At 43.4% G+C, this 19712-nt stretch overlaps 1 protein-coding gene across 8 annotated transcripts in view; it reads right to left on the minus strand.

Moving 5' to 3' along the window:
* Positions 1–19712, minus strand: part of trpc4a (transient receptor potential cation channel, subfamily C, member 4a) — a 30910-nt gene that overhangs the window by 8573 nt on the left and 2625 nt on the right. For 7 of the 8 annotated variants that reach the window (XR_015500217.1, XR_015500219.1, XR_015500218.1 and 4 more), the window contains exons 2-3: positions 14279–14688; positions 3001–3519 (exon numbers count right to left, since the gene is read on the minus strand). Coding sequence is in view for 4 of the 8 variants with exons in the window: in XM_087268778.1 (XP_087124904.1) it covers positions 3001–3519; positions 14279–14656 (897 nt within the window). In the remaining 4 variants the exon portion in view is untranslated. 8 annotated transcript variants of the gene reach the window in all.

Here is a 19712-nt window from a genome sequence, read left to right on the forward strand (position 1 = left end):
TTTCTTTTACAAATATTTCCCAAATTATGTTTAACAGAGCAAGGAATTTTTCACACTATTTCCAATAATATTTTTTCGTTTGGAGAAAGTCTTATTTGTTTTATTTTGGCTAGAATAAAAGCAGTTTTTAATTTTTAAAAAATCCATTTTAGGGTCAAAATTATTAGCCCCCCGAAACAAATTTTTGGATTGTCTAAAGAAAAAAACCATCGTTATACAGTGACTTGCCTAATTACCCTAAATTTATTAACCCAGTTAAGCCTTTAAATTGCACTTTAAGCTGAATACTAGTATCTAAAATATCTAATAAACACATTAAATACTGTCATCATGGCAGATAAAATAAATCAGTTATTAAGCTATTATGTTTAGAAATGTGCTGAAAAATCTTTCCATTAAACAGACATTGGGGAAAGAAATAAACAGGGGGGCAAATAATTCAGGAGGGCTAAGTATTCTGACTTCAACTGTACAGTACATGTAATGCAGGTCGATTTCGCCTGAACTTCATTTGAATGATCTGCTTGCATTTTCCTACTGGAATGTGCAGCAAACCAAAGTAATTTTCTATCATGTACAGAGACTGTCATCGTTTTCTGCAGTTGCATAAGAAACGCTCTCTGCGGGAGAAGGCAAATAACGGAGCCATGTCCTAATGAGAAACAAGTGCCTTTTGAAAAAGAGCAAACACAAAAAGGCTTACAGTGACACACTGTTCTTTTCTCCCAGGCTGCTCTATCTGGTTCTCGTCATATCTGGTTTAAATCCCTGTATATGAAGCTTTTCTGCACCTTTTGACAAACCATCTGGACCGCACATGGTCCGCAACAAGCCAAACACTGAGTCATGTGTAAATTAACATGAATACATGTGATTGTAATTTTGTGATGTCAGTCTAGCAGTTTTACCAAACCAGAGTAAGTTGCTAGAAAATATGTAAAAAGATATATGCTTATTATATTGTGATTACATTTAATTAAATGAAATGTTTGTTTGATTTATTTGTAAATAAAAGATATAATATAAATACAGTATTTTATATAGTAGTTAAAGAAGGTACAGTATAAATAGTAATATTAACACTGCAGCATATACAGCAATATTATAAAATATTAATTAAAATTTATATTTTTATATTCATAGTTTTAAAATGTAATTAATCTTCTAATGGCAAATTGTGTATTCTATTTTCAGCATATCTTCAGTTTTAAGTGTCAAGATCTTTCATAATTCATTAAACAAGCTGGTTTGTTAACTATGATACGTTATCATTGTTAAAAACAGTTACAGTGCTTACTGTTTAGCATAATAGAGTACACTCCATTTTGAAATATATTTAGAAATTGAAAGATAATACAATTAAATTCAAGCAAAATATAGCAAAAAATGTAAAAATAACAATCTAAAAACATTCAACTATGACTTTGACTTTTCCTCTATTTAAAAGGTGTATAGAATATTTTCTATAACTTATAAATTTGGGTATACTAATTTTTGCAACGTTATCTGTTAGATAAAGTCCAGATTTGGCTTCAGTACTGACTAATATAATGTATATTCACAAATATTAAATTTTAAAGCTTTCTTTTAAAAATATGAATTTAAAAGATTTGTGAGGCATGTGCTATATTATATGCTGAGCACTGTATATGCATTTTTGTATTCTTTAATAAATATGAGCATTTAAAATTATAATAAGGGTTAATTATTTTTATTCAATGTAATATTTTGTTAAATGTAATTACTAATTTGTATTTCATTTTAACAATAAAAAATAAAAAATAATAATAAAATATTTATATAACTTAACACATGAAACAGTTAATGCACTGACCAATGAACCTGCATTTTATGTTTTGTCAATTGTTTAAATCATTAAAGACAAAACAAAAAAATTAAGGTGTTCAACCTAGCGTGCTGTTATATGTGTTTGTGATCTACCAGTCCTTTTTCCATGACAGCAATGCAACATGCTTCTGTTAAATAACAGAATCCACTACTCATAATTATTACTTCCTCTCTATTTTCAATCATGTTTGAACAACCACGTCATGGGTACAGTACAGTAGTGTACAAATGCATAACAAATAAAAGCAAAACACAGGCATGGGCCGGTATAGGATTCTGACGGTATGATAACCTTGGACAAAATATCACGGTTTCACTGTATTGTGATAACTGCTCAAAAATATATTTTTGAATGTCTGCATTTAACAAAGACCTTTTTCCTCTTTGGACAAAATATTTTCACAAAATATATTTTATTTTGAGAAACATTGAAAACATTTTGGAGCAGTAAACATGTCAGGCTAAATGATTCAAATGAATCATTGACTTCCGCTGTCTTCATTAGTTTTAAAAACACAAAGTACTTTACTATTTAAAACTGCATCTTTGGATTTCTTTTCTGCTGGAGATACAGTTGTTCTAAAAAAAAAAAAAATACAGTACATATACAGTAGGAACGATATAGCCTAAAATGTTGGCGGTTTTGACTTTTTTTAAACTGCGCTATACCTTAAAAACAGTTATCATCACATGCCTAAACACATTTAAACTGCCAAAAAAGCTATTTCCCTTAACTTTGCAAACAGAAATAGCTTGCAATGCTCAGTGTCAACAGTAGGGAGCAATATTGATCCATATAATGCTACAGCGACTCCAGTAGGAATAACACAAACTGCCTTCTGGAAGTGAAAATATTCCAGTCGACTTCCACTAAATAGATTTAAAACACGACACCACCTGAAATATATTATCCACACTGCACAAAATACACCGCATTGCTAAATCAACAGGGCAGCCATCCAAACCCAGTCCCCGACAACTGAAACAAACAGCCGAACACCTGTGTTTGCAATAATGACCCTTTGTGGTATGCTTGAGAGCCGTTCCAATCTGAAGTGATACTTTTGTGCCACTGCTAATGATACAGAAGCACTTTTGGATTGTTTTCAGAGTTTTTTTGTTGTCATGAATTCCAGAGAGCTCAAAACTCACCTCTTTCTGATGGTACTTGATGGCCAGTTTCAGCCTGGCCAGATCATTAATGCCTTCATCCTCCAGAAGATTTATATCATCTTTGTAGTTCAGAATCAGCTCGAGCTCTCTGGAGCTGCGTGTTTGGTCGAGCAGGTCTTTGGCGAACTGTTTACACTGCTGGGAAAGCTCTTCGTACTCCGACTTGAATTCGTTTTCTACTTTGCTGAGCTCTTGGAGTTCCCAACTGAGCTGGAAGGCCGTCAGGAAGGGGTCCTCGCTGGAGAGGGCGACAAGTGATGGACTGGCTAGGGCTCGGTAGATGTTGAGACGGGATCGGGAGTGTCTCAGGCTGTCTACGTCTGAGCTGGACACGCACTCCATGCAGTTACAGCGCACCTGGTGGGGCTGTGGCATGGAGACACCTTTCTGTACCAGCATCTTAATGATCTCATAGTTGTTGGTGTGTGCGGCCAAGATTATGGGTGTGATGTCAGGGGTAAAATCAGAAAACTGCTTGTCCAACAGGATAGGAGGTACCTAGAAAAAGTACAAATAAGGGTTGGTAAAAACGAATGGCCAATGCAAATTGTTTACAACGATTGTTTTTTTTGGTGTCACATCATAGCTGGGGGCGTGGCATGGGGGTGGAGTTGGCGTGGGAGGATTTCCCCCTAGATCAGAAATGAATATAGTAAACCTGGAGATGTGCCAAAAAATTTTATTTAAGTAGTTTAAAAATTTACATTAAGCATCGCCTCATAATCCAAGTATTTTTAAATAATAGCCCTAGCCTTAACACCTAGTCCTGACCCTTCATGTCTACTGGCCATCTGGCAGACCGGGCAGTTTCCCGCTTGGCTGGCGTACTTTTTTGGGCTGTGCTGATCATCATATGATCTGATCGGCCCATAAAAAATTTGGCAGCCAATCGTTTTTTTTTTCTGCCTAATTAATTGACCATGCAGTGATTTGTGACACCCTGACAGTAAGATGTTTTTTTTTTTTTTCGGACAGACCGGCCCATGTGACATAATTTGCAGCCCATTAGTTATCTAGTCTGTCTTGACACATTTTGGGCTCTGTGTGAGCGTGCAAAAACTAATAAACTAATACATTTATTAAATATGGTTTTGCAGTTCAGGCTTAAATAAATATTTGTTGCATTTTCGAATTGTTTAATCTCATTTGATGGACTATAAAATCTTAAAGCTATGTTTTTATATTTCATTGTTGAGTTAAACGTTTTAATTTTTTAAGGGTCTCTGATACACTGCTTTTATTATTTAACTTTATTTTGTTAATCAACATCAACTGTGTGCATCCACAGGCGGTTTCTGTTATGTTCATTATTTAATATAGGCTCCCTCAAAACACACAAGATGGACTTCCAGTGTGGATTATAATTTTATTATCACAGCGGAATGAACCGCCAACCTATCCAGCACATGTTTTACGCAGCGGACGCCCTTCCAGTTACAACCCATCACTGGTAAACACAAATACACTCTTGCACACTCTCACATGCACTACAGCCAATTTAGCTTTTTCAATTCATCTGTATTGCATGTCTTTGTACTGTGGGGGAAGAATTATCATTTTATTATAATAATAACAACTTAATAGCAGGTTTTTAATTTAATTTTAATTGTAAAAGTTTTGAATTTGTAAACTCTCATTATTTCCTATATATAGCTTTTTCGCTTTTATAGAACAGGAATTGGTAAACATTTTCAAAGGAGTGCACAGATGGATAGCATTTTGATTATATGTAGAGGGCCGCTTAGGCCTAAAATGCCAGGGCTGTTACTTTGTCACAGTCCAGCCCTGCTAGTGTCGGATGGATTTTCAACAGTTTCTTAACACAATTAAACCAAAAGGGCATTTTCATAATATGCAAAATGGGGACAAAAAGGAAAAATGCTGTGCTTTATAGCTCAAGGTGGAACAAGTAGTTATTCTATTGGGATTTTTGTATGTTTATTTGAATGCATTTAACTTAACTTACTTAAATAAACTTAAGATCATGATTTTTAAACTTATTAGAAGACATTTCAACATCAAAGCAAGCAAAAAGAAAAAATATTATTGCAAAAAATCAACATAAAATTCATTCTAATGGTTTGTTTTCCACATCTGCATAAATGGATATGATATTATTTGGACGTTCCCAGTAATGGGGAACAAGTCAATACATATCTAAACATTCTTATAGTTGAAAAGTGAAAATAACAATTTGGACTTATCATTTACTGACCATCATGATGTTTTAAACTTTTTATTTTTTTCTGGAAGCTAGCTCTCTGCAACTCTCACACGGTTGCCCACTGAAGCTAAGCAGGGCTGAGCAAGGTCAGTACCTGGATAAGAGACCAAATGAGAAAGCCTGGTTGCAGCCAGAAGTAGTGTTAGTGAGACCAGCAGGGGCACTTAACATGTGGTCTGTGTAGGTCCAAATGCCCTAGTAAAGTGTAGGGGACTCTATACTGCTCAGTGGGCGCCGTCTTTCGGATGAGACATTAAACTGAGGTCCTGACTCTGTGTGGTCTTTAAATCCCAGGATCAATCCCAAAATCCATCATGGCCTCCTAACTATCCCCATATCATCATTGGCATCATCACTCAGTCTCCTCTCCACCAATCAGCTGATGTGTGACGTGTGGTCTAGCGCAATATGGCTGCCATTGCATCATCCAGGTGGATGCTGCACACTAGTGGTGGATGAGGAAATTCCCCCCATTGTGTAACGCTTTTCGAGTGTCCAGAAAAGAACTATATAAAATGTAAGGAACTATTATTATTATTTTATTATTATAAACTTTTAAGAGTTTTATGCATCTTTGAAACAAAAATACATTTTTAATTGCAATCTATTATTTTTGTCCCTCCTTATTCACTCAAAACTGACACTTCAAAATATTTGTAAAGTTGTCCAAATATTTTGAAGAGACATGAACAGTTTGTATGATGAACAGTGTTTAAGTTTGGCTATTATCCACATACATATAAACACTGTCAGACATAAATAGAAGCTCTTGATGAGCAAGAACAAACCTCATTGGTTCCTGTGAAAGCTTGAATGTGTCATGTGACATGCAAATATGAACCTCAGTGGTATTCACGTCAATTAAGCTTGCTTGAGTTGGACCTTCAGCAGACAGAAATCTCTCCAAATTCATTATTTGTGTTCTGAAAAGTCTCTTGGATTTAGAACTATATGTGAATGAATAAATGAAGACATGACTTTTTGTTGTTAAAAGAGCAAAAACTACTAAAAAGTAGAAAATAGTTCACAAGGACAACAAGTATGATTTTTCTTATCCTGTTCGCAAATACAGTATAATTTTAATAGAATACCTTTCCCAGATGTGCCTTATCTTAGGGATATTCAGATAGATTTGTTTCAAGAGTTTCTCACAAAACAAGACCTAAATGACTTAATTTCCCAAATGTATTTTTTAAGGATTTTACAATATTTATAGCAAAACAACAAAACTGAGATAAAGATACTGTATGTATATTTTTGTTAGTTTTTTAGTTGCGCCACAAGCTATTATTGTAACCTCAGCACTTGAACAAAGGAGGCTGCAAGGTATCTGCCTCTATAATAAATGAATGGCAAGTCAAATCAATCAGTGGCCATCTAAACTCCACCCCAGGCTGCAGTTTTGTATGCAAGCAAGAGATTCACGTGTATAGAGGAAAATCTACTTGTGTGAAGTTTTTACTGGCTTTCTATAGGGAAAGGCAAATGTTTCATTCCTCTCACCACTATACTGTATAGATTATTGTCATTTCTCTCATTCATTTCTTAATTTAATGAGTCCTCCTCCTTATTAAACTCACTAAATACTAAATGCTCCTTCAAAATGTTTATATTGTACATAGGCATGATCGGGTAAAGGATTCTGACGGTATGATAATGTTAGATAAAATATCACGGTTTTATGGTATTGTGATTACTGCTCATATGAAACATATTCTTTTTACATATTTCTAAATAATCCCCCCCCCCCCCCCCTTTGAACACAATATATTTTATTTTGAAAAACTATTTTGAAATGTTTTGGAGCAGTAAACATGTCAGACCAAAAAATTCAAATGAATTATTGTCTGCTGCTGTCTTAATTAGTTTCAAAAATACAATTTCTTTACAATTTGAAATGGCATCTTTTGATTTATTTTCAGCTGTACTGTTGTCCAAAAAACTAAAAATGTAAATAAAAAAACCTTACACATACCTTAGGAATAGTATAACATAAAATTTTGGCTGTTTTGAAACCTTGACTTCTCCAAACCACTGTATACCATGAAAACGTTCGAGGTTACAGAAGTAACCCTTCGTTCCCCGAGGAGGGGAACGGAAGTGCCATGAATGGGAGGATTCGGATCAGAAGCCGCTTATCTGGAGAGTATTGAACGGGCCAATGAATGAAATTAATTGGCAGCGTAAGCTTGCGCAGGTGTGCGACATCTGCAATTATCTCAGCATATAAGCACACCTGAAGCCAGCAGACGCCATCCTTTTAAGCTGAAGAGACTTTCAAACAGCTAAGGGACAGTCATTATGGCGACGGAATATGGCACTTCCGTTCCCCTCCTCGGGGAACGAAGGGTTACTTCTGTAACCTCGAACGTTCCCCTTCGGTTGGGGAACTTCAGTGCCATGAATGGGAGAATATGGAAAGCGCCATAATGACTGCACCTTACCAACACCCCCGATGAGGAGATAGTCAAGCAAGCGTGACGCACCCACATCATGGGGGGCGCGGTCCTCCAACGTGTCCCTGGCCCTAATTTATCCTACTTCAACAGAAGTTTTACGGATTTAGATATATTTTTTGGGAAGTCGTGAGCATCTAGATAATTCTAGGAAATACGACAGTACGTTGGGAAGCGTGCAATCCCGATAGGGAGGACGCTGCGGAGGCCATCCGTTACCCAAGGGGGGGATAGATGGCAGAATTTACCTATGGACTAGCCCTAAAAAGGGGGAGTACGCATAGCAAAAGAGTGGTTAGCGGAGAGGGAAGACACGGGTCCGCCCAGGGGGGGGACTTAACCGTGGCGGAATAAGCATATGGGATCGCCTAGTGGGGATCACGCATAGCAGGCACCTATACCCAAAACGCGGGCTGACCAGCGGGCAGACCTACAACGTAGTGGGCCAGCAAGTGACTCCTCCGCTGAGTCAGTGCTGGGGGCCACGGAGGAATCTGCAGGGCTCACCTGACGGGGAACTTTACTGACAGATAAAAAAGGCGCACGTACCTCCGTGTTAGGGAGAATGGCGCTGCAAGCGTGTTTCAACACCCTACCGAGTTGTCTCCTCAATCACCAAAGGGTTACCTAATACCCTTGAGGAAACCGGCTCCACTCGCAGATTGTAAAACCTTGCAAATGTGTTGGGTGTCGCCCAGCCCGCAGCTCTACAGATGTCTGTTAGAGAGGCGCCGCGTGCACGCGCCCAAGAGGATGCAACGCTCTGAGTGGAGTGTGCACGAACTCCCGGGGGACACGGCTGACCTCGACTCGAATAAGCGAGTGAAATGGCATCCACAATCCAGTGGGATAATCTTTGTTTTGATACGGCACTTCCCTGCTGCCGACCGCCATAACAGACAAAGAGCTGCTCAGATGATCTAAAATTCTGAGTACGGTCCACATAAATGCGCAGAGCGCGAACTGGACAATTTAAAGAAAGGGCTGGGTCTGCCTCCTCCGGGGGCAGCGCTTGCAGGTTCACTACCTGATCTCTAAAGGGGGTGGTAGGAACCTTGGGCACATAACCGGGGCGGGGTCTCAGGATGACGTGAGAGTAATCCGGCCCGAATTCCAGGCACGAGTCACTGACCGAAAATGCCTCCAGGTCCCCGACCCTCTTGATGGAGGCCAACGCAACCAGCAGAGCTGTCTTCAGGGACAGAAATCTTAGAGATACTGATTCGAGTGGCTCAAAGGGATCGGATCGCAGACTCGTGAGAACGAGGGCGAGATCCCAAGAGGGCAGAGAGGGGGGCGAGATGGATTAATTCGCCTAGCACCCCTAAGGAACTGGATGACCAGGTTATGCTTTCCCACGGTGCCGCCAGCTACCGCGCTATGATAAGCGGAGATGGCGGCCACGTAAACCTTGAGAGTGGAGGGCGACAGCCTGCTGTCCAACTTCTCTTGAAGGAAAGAGAGCACAACACTAATCTGGCAATTTCGGGGGTCTTCTCTGCGAGAGACGCACCATTCAGTGAATAGACTCCACTTCAGGGCGTAGGCGCGCCTCGTGGAGGGGGCTCTAGCCTGAGTGATGGTATTAACCACCGCAGTCGGTAGGTTACCTAAGTCTTCCTCGCGTCTAGGGACCACACGTGGAGGTTCCAAAGATCGGGGCGAGGGTGCCAGATGGTGCCCTGTCCCTGAGAGAGTAGGTCCTCTCTCAAAGGGATCCGCCAGGGGAGGGCCGTCGCGAGGAGTGAGAGCTCTGATATCCAGGTCCGGTTGGGCCAAAGGGGCGCAACTAGCAGAACCTGTTCCTCGTCCTCCCTGACCTTGCACAGAAACTGCGCGAGCAGGCTCACTGGGGGAAACGCATACTTGCGCATGCCCCGAGGCCAGCTGTGGGCCAGTGCATCCGTGCCGAGAGAGCCCTCGGTCAGGGAAAAAAACAACTGGCAGTGAGCGTTCTCGGGGGAAGCAAACAGATCGATCTGGGCCTCCCCGAATCGCGCCCATATCAGCTGAACAGACTCGGGGTGGAGTCTCCATTCTCCAGGGCGTAACAGCTGTCGTGAGAGCGCATCGGCTGCACGATTGAGCGTGCCTGGGACGTGAATGGCGCGCAGCGATTTCAGCCGCGGGTGACTCCAGAGGAGCAGACGGCGGGCGAGCTGAGACATGCGGCGAGAGCGCATACCCCCCATGCGGTTGATATACGCCGCCGCCGCCGTACTGTCCGTCCTGACCAGCACGTGTTGCCGCTCCAGCACCGGTAAAAAGCGGTGGAGAGCGAGGAACACTGCCAACAGCTCTAGGCGATTGATATGCCAATGCAGCTGGGCACCCTTCCAGAGGCCCGCAGCCGCATGCCCGCGACACACGGCCCCCCAACCCGTGTTGGAAGCGTCTGTTGAAACAACAACATGGCTGGACGCCTGTCCTAGAGGCACACCGGCCTGTAGGAACGAGGGGTCGTTCCAAGGGCTGAGGGCGCGGCGACACAGCGCAGTAACCGAGACCCGGTGTGTGCCCGCGTGCCATGCGCGTCTGGGGACCCGATCGTGAAGCCAGTGCTGAAGTGGTCTCATATGGAGCAACCCGAGCGGCGTGACGGCGGCTGCGGATGCCATATGCCCCAGGAGCCTCTGAAAGAACTTCAGTGGGACCACTAGTTTGCTGTCGAGCTCCCTCAGACAGTTCAGCAACAGGCGAGCGCGTTCCTCGGAGAGGTGCGCTACCATGGTGATCGAGTCCAGCTCCATCCCGAGAAAAGAAATCCTCTGCACGGGGGCGAGTTTGCTCTTTTCTCGGTTGACCTGAAGCCCCAGTAGGCGGAGATGCCGAAGCACCTCGTCCCTGTGCATAATCAATTGCTCCCGCGAGTGGGCTAAAATCAGCCAGTCGTCGAGATAATTGAGTATGCGAATGCCCGCGAGCCGAAGGGGCGCTAGGGCACCCTCCGCGAGTTTGGTGAAGACCCGCGGAGACAGAGAGAGCCCGAAGGGGAGGACCTTGTACTGCCACGCTCGACCCTCGAACGCAAACCGCAGAAATTGGCGGTGGCGTGGAAGAATGGAGACATGGAAATACGCGTCCTTCAGGTCTATGGCTGCAAACCAATCCCGAGGACGAACGCATTGGAGAATGCGCCTCTGCGTGAGCATTCTGAACGGCAGCTTGTGCAGACAGCGGTTCAAAACGCGCAGATCTAGGATTGGCCGTGACCCACCGCTCTTTTTGGGTACGATGAAGTATGGGCTGTAAAACCCACTCTCCATCTCGGCTGGAGGAACCGGCTCGATTGCACCCTTCGCCAGGAGGGCAGCAATCTCCTCTCGCAAGACAGGGGCGGACAGGGGGTTGACCCTGGAGAAATACACGCCCGTAAACTTGGGGGGCCGTTTCGCGAACTGAATCGCGTAACCGAGTCTGATTGTGCGTATGAGCCACCGCGAGGGGCTGGCCCGCGCTAACCAGGCAGGCAGAGCCCTCGCTAATGGAGTCATCGCTACAATCGCTGACGTACCAGCGGTGGGGCAGCGCGGAGTGGGTGTGCTGATCCGGGAAGCACGAGGGTCCCGCGGAAAAGCTGGAGGAGAGCGATTCGCTCTGGCTCCGCACCCTGACTCCGGAGAGGGGGCTGGAGGGCTGAGGGAAGGGAGACCGTCCCCCCAGCGCTCGTGAGCCACTGGCGAAGCACGTAGAGTCTGCGAGCCGGAAGGCAGCGCGTCCCGGACTGGCAGAACTCGTGCAGTCACATCCGGGGAAGGGAAAAGGTGCTCTTTTACTGATGTTTTGGTGGCACTGAAAAGTACCGTTGTTATCGGGGCCCCGCCCTCCAGCGGGGAAAGAGCAAGTTTCCTCTTCTCCGGATGGCCTGTCTCAGGGACGCTTCGCGGTCCGTTTACCGGACTTAACGGCGCCCTGGGCAGGAGGGGCTGCCTGCTTTCGAGGTGAACGCCGCGCCCGCTTGGCCGGAGGCGCAGGCGGGGGCGGGGCAGCACTCGTTGGCGGGCGCCCTCGGCGAGGAACAGCGGAGGTGGATGGCTCGGCGGGCGGAGCGGGCTTACGGCCACGCCGATAGATGACATTGCCCATCGCATCCGACTGCTCTTTCACCGCCTTGAATTCCTGGGTGAATTCACCGACGGTGTCGCCGAACAGGCCAGCCTGGGATATGGGCGAGTCAAGAAAGCGAACTTTGTCAACGTCGCGCATATCGGCCAGGTTTAGCCAGAGGTGGCGTTCCTGAACCACAAGTGTGGACATCGTCCTCCCCAGCGCACACGCGGCGGACTTAGTAGTCCGAAGAGCATAGTCGGTCGCGGTGCGCAGCTCATGTAATAAGCTTGGGTTGGACCCGCCCTCGTGCAGCTCGGCCAGCGCCTGCGCTTGGTAGCGCTGGTAGGTGGCCATCGCGTGCAAAGCAGAAGCAGCCTGGCCCGCAGCCTTATAAGCTCTGGCTCCGAGGGAGGCAGACAACCTACAGGCTTTGGACGGGAGGCGGGGCAAACCCCGCCACGTAGAGGCGCCGCGCGGACAAAGATTGACCGCGATAGCGCGCTCCACTGACGGGATCGCCTCATACCCCCTGGCAGCTCCGCCGTCAAGGGCGGTGAGGGCGGAGGCACTCGCAGCACGGGCAGAGAAAGGTGCCCTCCAGGACTGCGTGAGCCTACTGTGCACTTCCGGGAAGAAGGGGACGAGAGGCTTCGAAGGCTTCGCCTTCTGGTCCTCTACGTAGCACCCATCTAGTCGGTCCGGCCGCGGAGCTGGGGGATAAACCATCTCCAACCCCACGGCCAAAGCAGCCCGGGAAAGCACGGCTAACATGTCCGCTTCAGGATCCGATTTGACAGCGCTCACCTGCCCGGAGGGGGCGAGCGGGTCCGGATCTTCGTCGGACAGTGAAAGCCCACCCTCCGATGCCGCGGAGGACATCTGATCTCCGGTGTCAGCGAGTGTGAGAGCTATCATCTGGTTAGATGGATCACTCTCACCACCCGAAGCTTGGATGGAGCGCCGTGAGGAGCGAGAGGTCCGCGAGCCCGTGGGCGGCGGATTAGCTCCCGCTGAAACCCTCAGATCTGCCCGAGCGCCCGCTGCTTTTTTAGAACAGGAGGCAACTGGGGTGGCTCGCTCTCTTACGAAAGTTAGCCGCGATCTTAGCTGTGCAACGGTCATGGCATCGCAATGACGACATGAACCGCCCGCGAGCACCGCATTAACATGCTGGACCCCCAAACATGCAATGCAGTGATCGTGTCCATCATCCGGAGACAGGAAACCCCCGCATCCAGAAACGCACAGTCGGAGCGCCATCCTGAAAAGGACGTGCTGCACGACTGTGTTGCTCTTTTAGGAAAGTTGCAACTATACGCACCGCTCTGGAGGACCGGACCCAAAGAACCGCAGGCAAGGGAGTAACCCAGCTCGACCGTCTGCCACCGCGAAGACCCACTCTGGACCGGGAGACACACTCGTTCGCTCTGAAGTGCTGATCAGCAAGAGGAACCCTCATCGACTCACTCAGAAAGGATCTGAAGCGAAAAGGATGGCGTCTGCTGGCTTCAGGTGTGCTTATATGCTGAGATAATTGCAGATGTCGCACACCTGCGCAAGCTTACGCTGCCAATTAATTTCATTCATTGGCCCGTTCAATACTCTCCAGATAAGCGGCTTCTGATCCGAATCCTCCCATTCATGGCACTGAAGTTCCCCAACCGAAGGGGAATGGTTATTATCCCATGCCTAGTTGTAAACTAATGTTCAGCTATTTAGGATCTGTAATGTTTATTATTAATAGAGTACAAACTGTAATCATATGAAATATTATGACAAATCAAAAATCAGCTTATATATATAAGTATTAGGATGCATAAATATAATCTATAATATAAGTATTAATAATTGTATGCATCATGAATATGGATCAATATACTAAAAATAATACTGTTACTATATTGACAATTTTAAAATGATGCTAATGTATTTTAATTGTTTTTAAAAGCAAGACGTGCATGCTTAGTGCATGATTCAATTATTCTTTGCTTTCCCATAATGGAAATATTCAATTTCACTCAACAAGCATGTATGACAAACTCCTCTTATTTTTCTGCAAGACGCGGTGGCTTGATGATCAATTCGCTACACTGTGTGGCGCTAAAGTCATTAACACTTTATCTGCAGCAGAGGTCATAGCGCTTCAAACTAAGTGGAAAATTACTTAATCTTCAACCGCAAGATGGTGAGAAGCATACAATGCAAGCCATTTTCCTCTTCATGCAAAAGCACCTCGAAGTGTATTAAGAAGAATTCAACTTTTAAAACTTTTAATTAAGCATCCCGGTCTACAGGGTAAAAGATTAGAGCAGCAGGTACCACTGCGACATGGTCTGCGACACAGCTTGGACATAATCTGCACATTTACAGTCTCTCCACAAAAGAAAAGATTACCAAGGCAACTGGGGATTCCTGCATGTTTTAGTTTGAATTGAAAGGAAGGACCCAAGAGATGCTGCAGCAGGTGAGACATCAAATGGTTTCGGTTCACATTCTGAAGTACATTTGTCAGTGATTGCTGTCTTACCTGCATGCCCCCGCTGGGCTTCTTGTGGTTCAAAAGCAGCTCCACAGCTCCCACCACCTCCTTTCGTATGGCGTGTAAAAGCGCATCCCCCACATACACGTTAAAGCTGAGCAGCAACTCGATGATTTCCAGATTCTCGTTCTCGATTGCAATCAACAGAGCCGTTCGCCCCAGAGGATCTATGCAGTTGATGTTGATTTTGAAGTAGATCTCGGCTTCTATGAGTGCCTGCTTGACGCTGCCATAGTCGCCTTTCTCCACAGCCCACAGGTAGGCCTTTTCCAGCGGTGACAGCTCAGACTCGGATCGAACTATCCGCAGCGGGATCCGGTCCCTGTACAAGAAGTTTTCCGTTCTGCGAAAGTATTGCTGTGACATTGCTGCTATGCCTTCATGTGAGTCGACTGGGGCTTGGAAAGAGATGGAAACAGAGATGCTGGTAAATGAGGGCAGGATCCGTGCATTACGGAGGAAATGGCTTTAAGCATTGGAAACCGTAAAAAATCTCCACACCCAACATCCCATTAGTATGACACTCAGACCTCATTTGCTTGGTTTTCTGTCTTATTAGATTGTGATGTTTTGTTGAAGGCTACAGTGAAAACCTCAGATTCTTCTAATGGCACATGTTAATGGAGTCAAGAGAGCACGTGGTATAGACTATCCTGGCATAAATATATGCAATGACCAGGGTTTTGTTAGCTTCTCAGTACCTTTAACGCAACATTGATTACTTTTACATGGACATCAATAATCCAATTTTAATACGATTAAGACAATACTCTGATTAAGAATCTACCATGTAAACAGCAACTTTTAATTAAATGGTCAAACTTTAATTTGATGGTCCGTTTGTTGAATTTGTTACATTGTTAACTAATAATCATTAGATTATTAGTAGTCTGTTAGGTTGGGGTTAGGGTTTGAGTAAGTTGACATGTACATGCAAAGTTTCTGTTAAAGGAGCAGTATCAACAGGTATTTTCGCCACATTTTGGGACACAAGTGTTTAACACTATTCTCTGCACCAACTGAGTAAGTGAAGGACCAGAGACATTCATGTCATGAAATGCGGAGGTTTTTTCCCATAAGGCGTGTGATATCAAATTCAATGAAAACTACACTCTTCCAGCAGGTCATACTCACATCCAATACAGGGCTCGAAATTGCGACCATTTTGGTCGCATATGCGCCCGAAATTTTATCTATGCGACCTTAAATTATATTTGGGAGCATTTCTGCGAGTGCTTAAAATTGTTGTGTGCGAACAGTTTTTACTGCAAAATGTTCAGCACATGCGCGGATTCGGGAGACATTCACGCAGAATGCATCTCTAAGTTCTTTGTCTGTACTTGAAAAGCGAAACGCAGCGCTCAGGATAGGTTTAAAACAGTTGTCATGTCAACTTCCTGCAGTAAACAAAGCCTAGTCCGTAATGCTTGCCCCGCCTTCGCGCTCTTCTTATTGGCCCACCACTGCTCTAGCACTGAACGCGAATGATTGGTTAATATCAGCTGTCAATCACTCAGCACCTTCTGGCTTCGGATGACAGAGAGCTACTACCGCGAAAAACTAAAGCGCTGAAGATGAGAATGAAGATAACATAACACTGACAGATTTAGTTTTAGAAACCATCTAGTTACAAATAATGACACATACTGATCATGTGCTGAATGTTAATCCACCATCTACACTTTACCAAGAGTAGAAGACTTCCATTGGCTTCAAGTCCGCTATAAAAAGTCTGTGGGATGGAGATTTCAGGTAACTGTTTGCCACACTTAGCATGAGAGCTTCTGTTTAATCCTTCATATAATCGCCAGATGCTGTCCGCCGTGCAAATATGTCAAATTTAACACCACGTACACCATCACAAACGGGCTTGCACTGAGTAAACTAACATCGCTACTCCTAAAAAGACTAGTATTGTTGTTAACATGTATGCATATAATAAGGTACAGTATGTGTCAAAAGTATCAGTGCAATATCCGACAGTCAAAAGTGAGAACAGCAGAGTTATATCGTTAACAGATTCATTCATGCAGTGCGTGCAGGGCCGGTGAGCGCTCCGTGTATTCTATGTTCACTCAGTTTTGTTATAAAAATGTATTTTCTTGTGATAACAGGATTTCGTTGAGACATATTTTCCTCACGCTTGCATATATTTATATATATATATTTTTTGCTTGTTAGTTTGATTAGTGTTGATTTCAAATACAATAAATATGTTTGTATAAAACTTGTAGTAACTGTGCTTATAATTAGTGGGTGCGACTAAATTTTGGCTGATGCGCCTAAATTTTTAAAGTTAGGAGCACCAGTGCTACCAATCAAAAAGGTTAATTTCGAGCCCTGCAGTATCTCATTTGTCACAGGAAACGTGGCATGAAATGTTCCTGAATGAAAGTGAAAGTGCTAAACTGCAGTTAAAGACGTCAAATTAAAAACGAAACACGCGAAATTACATGAAACTCCAGAGGAAATGTGGATAGTACGGATAGTGTGCCAATGATGTAAATATGTCCTTCAACATGTAAAACGGGATCACGAAAGGAACATTCAAAAAGCAACTTATGTAAACACCTTAATCATATAATTGTCTTATTCAGATTAAGGTAAATAATTTGATTTCTGATGCCCATGTAAACGCAGTCAGTGTTATCAATAAAATATCTGCGGCTGTTTATAAAGAATCTCATTGGAAATACTGGGATTGATTTTGCTTTCCTTCACCACACAAATTAGCTCTGTAAAATGCCATTTTGTTAGCCATCAATTAGACAAATGTGATAAAAATAGAGTACTTGAAATATCTGATTTTGAGCTACAATTTAGTTTTTTTTATTGGTTTTCAATAAAAAAAGATTATAGTTTTTAGATTAAAGATTATTAATTAAAGATAAGAGTTTTTTTTTTTTTAAGTCAACACAAATATACATTCAGTCATTTTCTTTTCGGCTTAGTCCCTTTATTAATCTAGTGTTCCCACACCAGAATGAACCGCCAACTTATTCAGCATATGTTTTACGCAGCGGATGCCCTTCCAGCTGCAACCCATCACTGGGAAATACCCATAAACTCTCATTCACATCCATACACTATGGCCAATTTTAGCTTACCAAATTCACTTATAGCGGATGTTTTTGGACTTGTGGGGTAAACCGGATCACCTGGAGGAAACCCACACGAACACAGCAAGAACATGCAAACTCCACACAGAAATGCCAACTCACCCAGCCAAGGCTCGAACCAGTGACCTTCTTGCTGTGAGGCAACAGCGCTAACCACTGTGCCACAGCACTGCCCAACCTAATATATTTTTACATTTTATTCTAGAACGTTATTAACTTATGTAATGCCCTCTTGACTAGAGCAGTGGTTCTCAATGCCTGCCCTGCACATTTCATATGTCTTCCTTACTTAAAACACCTGATTCAGTAAATCAGCTCATTAACAGAGAGATCCATGAACTGATCGTTGTATGTTAAATAAGAGACATGGTTTCCCCTACATTCATTTTTCCATGGCGGGGCGCCACACCAAAATTCATCCCGACACGGCTACATTAAAGCTTCTCATTAATTCAAAACATTTATTCATTGTTGTTGTTGTTGTTTTTAATAGCGGGATATAATCGCACCAATATGCATTAATATGTAAGTGAATTATAACAGCACAAACTTTTCTGTTACCGTAGTAGGGCTTGTTTAACACTTTAAGGTGATGTGACTGACTTACTGACCGGTGCGCGATGCGTTAGGCCAGCAAACATGACATAGCTTTCAGTTAAGATGAACACAGTTTCCATAATTGTACTTTATTTAAAGATAAAGGTCTGTGATTCTGCTTACAAAGACTTTAACGTTATCTTGCTGGAGTTTATTGCCATTTTACTTTACTCCAGGACACATTAATACCGACATGTAGGTCTATTGGAGACATTCATAAATATTCCTAGCAAATCTAATAAATGTTGGAGACATACTTACTCCATAAATGCACTAAATCGCACTTCAGCAGTGTTTATTTGAGAGCGCACAAGAAGATCTATGCTTTGCGTGCAAGAAGTTTTTTGCACGAGCAGAGGAAATCGGCGCGCAAGCAGAGATTGGCATGCTCGTATTATCGTTACATAAATGCAACATCGACGTGTAATACTGTGCTCACCACAGTTCTCCATTTGTCATTTAAATAACGCCATAGCATAGGTAGTTGGTAGATTTGTGTAAAAGACCTGCCGCCACAGCTGGAAAAAATCCTAGAGGAAACACTAAGAGATGTACAAAATGTGCAGGGTGGGAAGGCCCGAGGTCCGGAATTGAGAACCACTGCTGCAGAGGTTGTTGGGACATTAAAGTAAAAATATTTGCTGTTTATTTACTCAATGTTAGGCCAACCAAGACTCTCTTCTTCAGTAAAACATTAAGAAGCCACAGTCAGGTAATAATTTTGAGTTACTTTTATGTTATTGTAGGTTTTTTTGCCTCTTAAAGTGCCTGTAGCTATTGACTTGCATTTTATTTATCACTAAAAACTGCATTTTAAAAATGCAACCGGAGGAACCCACACCAACATGGGGAGAACATGCAAACTCAACACAGAAATGCCAACAGACCCAGCCGGGACTTGAACCAGCAACCTTCTTGCTGTGAGGCGACAGTGCTAACCCCTGAGCAACAGTTCCATGTTGGGGACATTAAAGTAGATTAATTCGCTGTTGATTTACTCAGTGTCAGGCCAATCAAAATGTAGGTGACTTTCTTCTTCAGTATGACATTAAGAGTACATAACCAGGTAATCATTTTGAGTTACCTACATGTTTTTGTTGCTGTTTTGACTTTTAAAATACCGTAAATAAAATAGCCATTGACTTGCATTTTATATACTGTATAACCAAGGACCACATTTTTAGTTAAAGGTCTTTATTTCATTTTCTCCTGAAGAAAAAAGTCAGCTGCATCTTGGCCAAATGGTTACCATGGTTGCCTCACAGAGTCAACCAAGAAGGTTGCTGGTTTGAGTCTTGGCTGGACCAGGAGGCCTTTTTGTTGAGTTTGCATGTTTTTCCTGTCTACATGGGTCTCCTCCAGATGCTCCAGTTCCCCACAGGGTCCAAAGACATGATGTGTAGCTGAACTAGATAAACTAAAATTGGCCATAGTATGTGAATGGGTGTGTGGGTGTTTTCTGACACTGAGGGTTGTACTGTCTGTGCTGGGTTTGCCGCTGTAAGGCCATTCGCTGATAAAACAATTGCCAGAGTAACTGGCGGTTCATTCCATGGTAGCAAGCTGAAAAAAGCTGAAGGAGAGTGAGTGAGCGTGAGTGTTTCTGTAAAAACATAATTACTGACTCACTTTGTTTACAGTTGTCTTTTAAAATAATTCTGATACAAACTACTGTATCAGAGTTTTAATTTTCCTAAAAAAAATTA

The sequence above is a fragment of the Danio rerio genome, chromosome 10, assembly GCF_052040795.2.
Source record: "Danio rerio strain M-AB ecotype USA chromosome 10, GRCz13ab, whole genome shotgun sequence".
Classification (NCBI taxonomy): domain Eukaryota; kingdom Metazoa; phylum Chordata; class Actinopteri; order Cypriniformes; family Danionidae; genus Danio; species Danio rerio.